The sequence below is a fragment of the Entamoeba dispar genome, genomic scaffold (genome assembly GCF_000209125.1).
Source record: "Entamoeba dispar SAW760 scf_1105229460815 genomic scaffold, whole genome shotgun sequence".
In the NCBI taxonomy this organism is placed as follows: domain Eukaryota; phylum Evosea; order Mastigamoebida; family Endamoebidae; genus Entamoeba; species Entamoeba dispar.
The window spans coordinates 3,311-12,609 of record NW_001854381.1 but is presented as its reverse complement, the minus strand read 5'-3'; the positions used below and the strand labels follow the sequence as shown (position 1 = coordinate 12,609).

At 27.1% G+C, this 9,299-nt stretch overlaps 6 protein-coding genes across 6 annotated transcripts, besides 7 other annotated features; 5 read left to right on the top strand and 1 right to left on the bottom strand.

Annotated features, from left to right (window-relative positions):
- Positions 1-261: 261 nt before the first annotated feature.
- Positions 262-289: a sequence feature (AT_rich).
- An 84-nt stretch (positions 290-373) lies between these two features.
- On the top strand, positions 374-2,142 carry EDI_192270 (uncharacterized protein; the record flags this gene model as incomplete). Its single annotated transcript, XM_001737806.1, has 4 exons — positions 374-463; positions 515-579; positions 666-797; positions 858-2,142. The coding sequence occupies 4 exons, from the start codon at positions 374-376 to the stop codon at positions 2,140-2,142; spliced, it is 1,572 nt and encodes a 523-aa protein (XP_001737858.1).
- Positions 469-498: a sequence feature (AT_rich).
- Positions 585-649: a sequence feature (AT_rich).
- Positions 808-844: a sequence feature (AT_rich).
- A 482-nt stretch (positions 2,143-2,624) lies between the features above and the next one.
- On the top strand, positions 2,625-4,830 carry EDI_192260 (eukaryotic translation initiation factor 3 subunit, putative; the record flags this gene model as incomplete). Its single annotated transcript, XM_001737805.1, has 2 exons — positions 2,625-2,967; positions 3,041-4,830. 2 exons carry the CDS (start codon positions 2,625-2,627, stop codon positions 4,828-4,830), a joined length of 2,133 nt encoding a protein of 710 aa, XP_001737857.1.
- Positions 2,973-3,039: a sequence feature (AT_rich).
- Positions 4,383-4,464: a microsatellite.
- Positions 4,831-4,911: 81 nt separating the features above from the next.
- Positions 4,912-4,956: a sequence feature (AT_rich).
- An 87-nt stretch (positions 4,957-5,043) lies between these two features.
- On the top strand, positions 5,044-5,487 carry EDI_192250 (uncharacterized protein; the record flags this gene model as incomplete). Its single annotated transcript, XM_001737804.1, has 1 exon — positions 5,044-5,487. The coding sequence occupies one exon, from the start codon at positions 5,044-5,046 to the stop codon at positions 5,485-5,487; it is 444 nt and encodes a 147-aa protein (XP_001737856.1).
- Positions 5,488-5,602: 115 nt separating this feature from the next.
- On the top strand, positions 5,603-6,043 carry EDI_192240 (uncharacterized protein; the record flags this gene model as incomplete). The annotated part of the gene is made up of 1 exon (XM_001737803.1): positions 5,603-6,043. One exon carries the CDS (start codon positions 5,603-5,605, stop codon positions 6,041-6,043), a length of 441 nt encoding a protein of 146 aa, XP_001737855.1.
- A 95-nt stretch (positions 6,044-6,138) lies between these two features.
- Positions 6,139-8,298, top strand: EDI_192230 (uncharacterized protein; the record flags this gene model as incomplete). The annotated part of the gene is made up of 1 exon (XM_001737802.1): positions 6,139-8,298. One exon carries the CDS (start codon positions 6,139-6,141, stop codon positions 8,296-8,298), a length of 2,160 nt encoding a protein of 719 aa, XP_001737854.1.
- Positions 8,299-8,363: 65 nt separating this feature from the next.
- On the bottom strand, positions 8,364-9,086 carry EDI_192220 (minor histocompatibility antigen H13, putative; the record flags this gene model as incomplete). The annotated part of the gene is made up of 1 exon (XM_001737801.1): positions 8,364-9,086. The coding sequence occupies one exon, from the start codon at positions 9,084-9,086 to the stop codon at positions 8,364-8,366; it is 723 nt and encodes a 240-aa protein (XP_001737853.1).
- Between the last annotated feature and the right edge of the window lie 213 nt (positions 9,087-9,299).

Below are 9,299 nucleotides of genomic sequence, written 5' to 3'. Positions count from 1 at the left end.
ATAGAGTTATGTTTATTGGAATAAATAACTATATTTATAGTGTTATTATATCATTAGATAATCCTAAAATGAATAAAAAAGAAACAAAAGAACCATTTAGTTTTGGAAAGTCAAGTAGTCTTATTACATTTGGAGATAAAAAAGCAGAAAAAGAAACACAATGTTATGTAAATATTTTCCATGGAAATGTTCAAACAATCTTTAGTTATGATTTTCTCACTAATAAACTTCAAAAAGAAATGACAACAATGATTGGTAAACTTTAAAATTTATTTTTTATTTAAAATTTCCATTGTTGTATTAATTTAGGTTAAATTGAAGTTAATAAATTTGAGGTCAAAACTCTTTTCATCTTCTTATTTCAATTAATAATATGAGTCAAGATTATCAACCTATGTTAATCTCAATGAGTGAAATCACTCCATCTTTACATTTATTTCTTTTAAATAATAATAATGATGCAGTTTGAATTAATTTCTTTTATTATTTTATTAAAATGAATTAACGTTAATAGCATGCCATAGATTCTTTTATTGATCAAATTATTACAGTAAAATACATTCCATTACCTGTTGTTACGTTTGTTTTTATGTTAATAAAAGAAAAAAAAAGAATTTAATATTTAAATGTAATTTTATATAAAAAAAAAGTTAACAAACTATTAGTGTTGGTGCATTAAATCATTGTTATAAAATTATTTTTGCATTTTGGAAAGAATTAAATAAAGCAATTTCTTTTGGTTACTCTTCTCAATCAACTATAATTATTATGTCTCATATTTCTAATTGTGTTTCATAGTTTGTATTCATTTATATTTTATTTATCTTTAATAATAATAATAATTGTTAATCATTTAGTGAAGCAATTAAATCAGTTTCTTCACTTATTTCAAAGAATAAAAGTAGTATTTTATTACCAACATTTCTTATGTATAAAGCACTGTGTCTAGATACATTTGCCTCTTTAACTCAATTACTTGAAAAAATAAGAGAACAAAAAACTATTATTCAAACAATTCCTTTAACATTTACTGTAATATATGGAGTATTATTAACGTCATTATCATATGCTCTTCCTTCTCTAAAAGAATCAATCCATTCTAATATTATTGATAGAGTAGATGATATTTCTTGTGGAACTCCTCCTTATGGAGAAACATCCCCAATGTTAGATGCTGACAAAAAGATATCTGGAAGTTCAATGTATATTAGTGATGAAGTTCATTTAAAAGAAATTCATTATATGCCTTTTAGGTCTAGAGGTGAATTTGTTGCATCAGTATTAAGAGGATCAATTTTGTTTGTTTCTAAAACCAAATGTGAATCACTTGAATATTCTGATGATTTCCAAGACTTTATTAATGAATTTATTAAATGGAGGATATTATCTTGGAAATCACATGAATGGAGAAATATTATTTATATTATGTGTGAAGATGCAATGATTAAAAAAATGCCTAAAGAATTTAATAAAGTATTAAAAATATATGCTCATTCAACTAATTTATATAACATTGAAAAAGTAATATTCTTATCTGATTATATTAAACGATGTTTAACATTATTAATTGATCTTCATCCAAATTTTATAATTGATGAATATTTAGATATTGAATCACTTTTAACAATTATTAAAATATTTATTACAACTGATAATGCAGAAGCATTAACTAATTTATTAGTATCACTTATTGAATTACTTCCTTATTTAAATGGTAATTCTCGTAAAAGAATTATATTTGATTTATTATTAGAACAATACTTTAGATATTTCTTTATGCATTGGTGTGATTCAGTTCAATTTGCTTTTCAAACCATTTTATTATATCGAATCACTCTTGCCCGTTTCTCTAAATTAGATTCTTTACATCCAAAAGAACTTCAATTGTATTCATCTCGCTGTAGAGTTAATTATAATTCTTTATCTTTTGATTGTAATGTAGTAAAACGATTAAATGAACGTATTGAATTATTAAAAGATATTTTAAAACACTTAGAACTAAATGACAAAAATTTCATCCTTTTAAAACGTTCCATGTTGATCTTTAATAAAAGAAGAAAAGAATATGAACTTAACTCAAAAAAATATATTGGTGGTGCTTTACCTAAAATCTCTTTTTTTCGTCCAGAATCCTTAGAATAAACTTAGAACCTAAAGTCTTGTATTTTTCATTGTATTACTACTCATCACCTAAATACTCTTTGTTCCTTTTGGAAATAACTCAGTATTTTTTTGTTATTCATTCCACAAATGTTCCTTTGTTCCCATTGCCAAAAAAAAGAAACACTCTTTCCTTTCATTGTTTTATCTTAAATGATCTTAATAAAAAAGGATTTTGTTCCAACTTTAATACAAAATGTTAGAAAAGAAAGAATAATAAAACAAAAATATGAAACAAATCCCAAAATTTTAAACATTTTTTACACTCAAAAACGAATTAATATAATTATTAACAAAAAACTATATCTTATGGTTTTTTTACTCTCTCTTTTCGTCCCAAACGAAAAACCCTTTTCCTAAAACCCTTTCTTAAAATACCCCGTACCAAAAATAGAATTTGAGATTCAAACCAATCAAAAACGGTGAACTTAAAACTTGGGTTTCAATTCAACTCTCCAAAACGAATGGACGATTACTTTAATTGGGCAAAGAAAACAGTAAAGAAATTCAATATTAATATAATAAGTAATGATAGTTTTGTTGATGGTAAAGCGTTTTTAGCTCTTCTTTGTTCGTTAGACAAAGATCAAAAGACATTCGATAAATATGCTACTGAGACATCTCGTACAATTAAAAGTTATGTGTACAAACAATGTGAAGAAAAGAAATTATTTATTGAAGGAAATGCACGTATTCCACAAGAGAAATTTATGGAAAAAAATGTTGATTCAGAAACGATTCAAACATATATTTTAATGATCCGTACAATTCAAAGAAATAGGGATCGTACTATGATTGACTCAACTGGTTTGTTTAATTTTAATAATTTATAAAAAATAATATAAAGAAAAAATATAAAAAATTAAAACTAATTTATTAGATGCAAATAAAATCCTTGATGGATCTATCGATTTAAAAAAATTAGCACAAGACGACGTTTTAGGAGATGCTGTTGTTCGTGCTCAAGATGTTAAACAAAAACAAGATGATGTTCAACGTCAAAAAGAACAATTAGATAAAGAGCTTAAAGAAAAAGAGGCATTAATGAAAGATATTATGAACCAAACTTCTTCTTCAGAAAGAATAACAAAAGAAATCCAAGAACAAGAAATGGCAAAGAAAAAAAGAGAAATTGAAATTGAGCAAAGACAAAAAGAACATGAAGCTAAAATGAAAAAAATGCAAGAAGAGTATGAGGCATTATTGAAGAAAACAAGTGAAGAAACCCCTGAAAGAAGAAAGTTGAGACTTCAGTTAGAAGAAGCAAAAAAAGAAAATGAAAATCTAAAGAGAATTAGGGAAGAAACACAAAAAGAGCTTCAAGAATTAAAATTGAAAATGCAAGAAGAAGAAAGAAAACAAAAAGAATTAGCTGACAAGAGAGAAAAATTACTTAGAGACACTGAAGAGTTAAAAGAAAATCATAAAAAGACAATGGCAAGACTTGAAAATAGTTTACGTAAATGGACTCAAATGACAGAAGAACTTACATTAAATTTGGATGATGAAACAGCTAAAAACAATCAATTAAAAGATATTCATTCACAATATACTTATGACTTAAACGTTTTAGATGGTAGTATTAGAGAAGAACAAAAACAAAAAGAAAGTTTAGAAAAGAATTTAGAAAAAATGGAAGAACATTTCAAAAAAGCAAAGGCGAAAAAAGATGCTGCTACAGAAAAAGCTAAAAAATCTTCTGCTGAAGTAGAAGAAGAAAAGAAAAGAAAGAAAAGAGCAGAAGCTGAATTAACTAGAGAAGTTTCAAACAAAGAGTATGAAGAGGGGTTACTTAAAATGACACAAGAACAAGTTGAAGAACTTGAAGCTGAAATGAATAAGATTGTAAAAAGACAAAGACAACTTGCAAGAGATACTGAAAGTAAAAAGAAAAGTACTGCTGCTCTTAGAGATGAAGCTGCATTAAAACAACAATCATATAAACAAATGCAAGAAGATGCAGAAAAGGCTGCTGCTGAAAGATTGGCTAAAATGCAAGAACGGTATGAAATTGTTAAGAAAAGAAAGAATGAAATGGTAGAACAAGCTAAGGCTAAAGCCAATGATGCACAAAGTCAAATAGATTCTAAGAAAGATGAGTTAACTAAAGCTGAAAATTCATTAAAGGATTTAGAAGAAGATACAAAGAAAGAAAAGGATAAAGTTGATGCTGCTCAAAAACAATTAAGAAAGGCTAAAGAACAACGTAAAGATTTATTATCAAAAGAGAAAGACGCACAAAGAGAAATTGAAGAGTTAAAAGACAAAGAAAAATCAGAAAAAGATAAAGAACGAGAACAAAAACGTGCTGCTCGTAGAGCAGCAAAAAAGAAAGAACGAGAAATGTTATATGATGATAGTGCACTTACTTCTACTAGTGCAGAACTTGCGTTAGCTAGCAAAGATGCTGAGGATCTTATCAACAAACATAAATCTAGTGAGACTTTGATTGATGAAGAAGAAGACTCTACCACAACAGTTCACCACCATAGAGACAGAAGTAAAACATCTCTTGGAAGTGATGACGGTCATCGACACCACTCTACCAGAGATCGGTCTAGCACTCTTGAAAAACCTGAAAGAACTCCATCAACTCCTGAGGAGAGAAGGGCTCGTAGAGAGGCTAGAGAAAAAGAACGAGCTGCAAGGAGGGCTAAAGGAGAGAATTAAAACTTATTGTCCAAATTTTCATATTAAACAAAAGTATTTTTACAATAAATGGGATTTCATCTGTCATTTAATTTTTGCTTCAATTTAAAATTATGGTTTTTTATTTTTTTTTTCTTTATTTATTATGATTATTCAAATACTTTTCAGATGTCAAATTCTAAATGAAAGGAAATTAGAATAAATTGACCAATAATTTTAGAAAGAATAATTTTCATGGAAAAAAATATTCAAGACATACAATTACTGCAAGAATATCTTAATCAATGTAATAATGAAATACAAGAAATTGATAGAAAAATGGAAGAGACAGGGGACAGTCTTGAGACGATAAAAAATACAATGATTCAACAATCAAAAATGATGAATTCTTTTATTTCTGAAAAATCTTTTGAACTAACAAAAAAAATACAATGGAATGGGAATCAAAACACTACAAAAACGGTAACAGAAGTTCAAGGGATAGTAGAAGAGTTGAAAGGTATGGTCACCCAATTTCAAAAAGTAAAAGAAATATATGTTATTGATGACGACATGGAACCAATTGTTATTGACGATGATGAGACTATATCTGTGTCATCTCATTCAACACAAAAAACAAGTAATACCACCCAAGAAGAATGGATTGAATTATCTCAAATCCCAACATTTAGAAACTGAAAAAACTTTAAATATTTAAAAGATGTTTTTTGTTTTGGCATCCCTCTTTTTGGTTCAATTTACTGTTGCCCAAGATCCATGGATCGAATGGGGAAAAATATTAAACTTAAGGTGTATGGAAAATCAAAAGAATGAAAAAGATTGTGAATTACTTCAAGACGCTTTTGAAGAAATATTTGAAAAAGTTGCCATCACCGTTCTTAATAAAGTACCAATTTCAAGTTATAAATTATATCAATTAACTATACAATCTCCTTACGTTATTTTTGGAGAACGTATTGTCGATCTTGCAGTGGCACGTTTAATGAACAATATGAAATCAGAGACAGAGATTGAAAACTCACTTGAAAATGATTTAATAACGTGGGTTGCTAAAACAGCTCAAGAACAAGCTGGTGATTTTCTTAGAGCAGTTAAAGAAGACAAATTCTTTGAGGATGAAGAGGTTAAAAAATACTTAGCAGAAAGGAGAGGTATTATCCTTGATGATTTAAAGAAGATGAAAGATGAAGATTTTGATAATTTAAATAAACACAGTCCAAAGAAGGATCTTTAATAGGTAATTTCTTCTTTTCTTTTTATTTTATAATAGTTTTTGTTATACATATCAAAATGGGGTTCATTTAAGAAAACTTAGTATTATCAAATTAAATGAAACAAGTTGGAGTATTAAGAGACTTTTGTTCGGACTATTCTCCTTCCCTAAATGTTGATTTATGTTGGGACGATCCTTATCCAAAAGAATTTACTGATTTAATTCCACAATATGAAGATGTAGATGGTTCTGATTCTTTTGAAATCACTACACTATTCCATAAAATTAGTAATGATTCATCCAATTATTATTCTTACCAATTTTCATTTAAGCCAGAATTACAATCTTATCAAGAAGCAAGAAATATCATTTTTGATTATTTTAGAGGGAAGTTATTCTATGTATATCATAATAATATCTACCTTAATGAGCCTATTGAAGAAGAGGCAGAAGTTGATATTGAGGACATATCTTTTACAATTACCTTTACACCAATAAAGAGTTCTCTTGATATTTTTCGTGCTGCTGATATAATAAAATCATCTTTATACAGAACATCAGAATACCAATATCAAAAAAAACATATTTTCTGTTATAAATTAAAAACTAGTGAAAGTAATAATATCCATCAATCATTTGATGTTTATGTTAATGGAATGGAAGATAATTTTTATGTTCATTTTCCTGTTACAGATAGAAAGGTTGTTGAAGAAAATTATTTAGAAGAATCAAAAGGATATTCTTATGATGAAATTGCAATTAGATTCAGACCATCATGGTATTATAATGAAGTATCAAAACAACTAGAATGGGTTGATGAAATCAAAATGAATGAAACACCTGATTCTCAAAAATTTTTCTGGAGAGATCAGGAAGTCTCTGTTTTACAATACTATACCCAACGATATGGAGGAACAGTTCATTTTGATCCAAATCAATTTCTTATGGTTCAAAAACAAAGAAAATTTGGAAGAGTAGAATATGCTTATTATGTCCCTCAATTAATGCATAGAGTTATTAGAGTGAAACAGGTTCAACCTCTTCAAGAAACATTAGAAGTTGTTACTAAGGCATTAAAAACTATAAAAGAATCTCCTGTTGCAGAAGCATGGGGGTTGAGTATTGAAGATAACGTTCTTTGTTGTAAAGCACATTCATGTCATAAAACTAAATTACTTACAAGTCAAGGTAGTTTTGAAGCTGATGAAAATTGGGAATTTTCTGATAGTTTCATTAAAGTTGTACCATTAACAAATTGGTTTGTGTACTGTAAGAGTTCGTTGATTACAAAAGTTAAACAAATAATAAGTTCAATGCTTACTAAATTTAAACAACTTGGAGTAACATGCAGAGAACCAAAAATTGTTTCACAATCATCAAGAGAATCACCAAAAAAGACATTTTTAAGTATTCTTAATAGTCATCCTCAAATTGTTTTTTCAGTATTTGATTCTATTGAACAAATGGTAGAAATTAAAGATTATTTTATGATATATGGGAATATTCCAACACAAATAATTGATTTAAATGAGAGATATGATGATAAAAAAATAACAAGTCTTTGTTTAAGAACTGGAATAAAAATAGGGTGTTCTAGATTAAAATTAGATCAAAATACATCTGACATTTGTGTTATTGGAATAACTTCACGTGAATTTTTTGTTAATAAAACTTTAATTACTCTTTGTATTTCAAAAGATGAAAATTTAAACGTATTTGACACAGACTCATATTTTGTATCTAATGATAACTGGCATAGTGGAATTGGTTTAGAACAAATACTAAAACCAAGGTTGTATGGAAGAAGATTAAAAAGAATATTTGTTTATAGATGTGGTATTTCTGATAACTTAATGAAGGCAATTAGGTTTGGAGAAGTTGAACAATTTTTAAAAGTTTGTAAACAAAGTTGTGGTGAAGAAATTAAAGTGTGTTTTATTACAACAGACAATATATCTTCTGCTATTGCAATAGAAGAAAATGGAGAATTAAAAAGTACAAAAGAAGGTACTTTTGTTATTAATCCATTAGTTAATAAAAATGTCAAAGGGTTCATTTTAAATGCTAAACCTGAAATATGTAAAACACTAAAATATGTTGTATTATATGATAACACTGGTTTATCATTAAGAGAAATTATTCAATTTACGTTTGACAATTGTCATTTATCCCAAGGAAAAATGTCTACTGGAAAATTACCATATTGTGCAAATGAAGCAAAACACTTCCAAAAGAAGTTGTACTCTTCTAAAATACTTGAAGAACAAATGAATTAATTAGTATTTCTTAACACTTATTTCTTAATGGTTTTTATAAAAATAAAATGAAAGCAAAATAATTATTAATCTATTTGAACAGTTAGTTCTTCTGTTGTACTAGTACACCCTTTTAATTTTTGAGATAATAAGTCAAACCCCCCTTTTAATGAAAGACTAAGTACACTTCTTAATGTGTTAGTTTTTATAGAATAAATAAGTGATAGAATAACCATTGCTGGAACTATGCTCAGTAATGCAGGTACGCCCATTTGATAATTCCATATCAATAGTATTGTTCCAATTATTCCAAAACAATAACTAATGACACCAATTAGAAAATAACGAGTTTTAAATAAGAAGTCGATACAATATAAGTATGAAATGAAAATTCCTGGAAAAATAATATCACCTAATCCAATAATAAAATGTCCTGCACTAAACATGCTATAAAATTCAAGATATAATGGTATCCGATATGCTGTAGAATTTTTGGATAATCCTTTTAAAACTGATTTACCATCATAAAATGGAATATGACAATTTCTAAAAATTCGTATTAAATCATAGATAAATAGTCCTACTATCAATGCCAATGGAACATGAACTTTATCAAAATGTAATAACGTTTGAATTGAAATAGTAATGCACATTGCAATAATATTTGTTAACCACCAATTTGGATTAATAATATAAATTAAAACCATTATAAAAACTACTGTAATTGATACTCCTTTTTTAATAATAAAAGAATGTAAGGGAAGATTGTTGACTATTGGTTGAATGGTTAGGTATAAACAAATTGACATTAACATGTATACTATTGTGAAAACTAAATTCTCAGAGAGTGATGGAAAGTAATATTCTACTAACATAATTATTAAACCACAAAACAGAACAAAGACTAAGTCGTCCCAACTCATTGATATTTTTGAAACAAAATTACTATTGTGCTTAAGGTAATATAATTTGTTTTTTGATGATAAATAATGAATTACTACAAGTGTAACGATTAAATATAG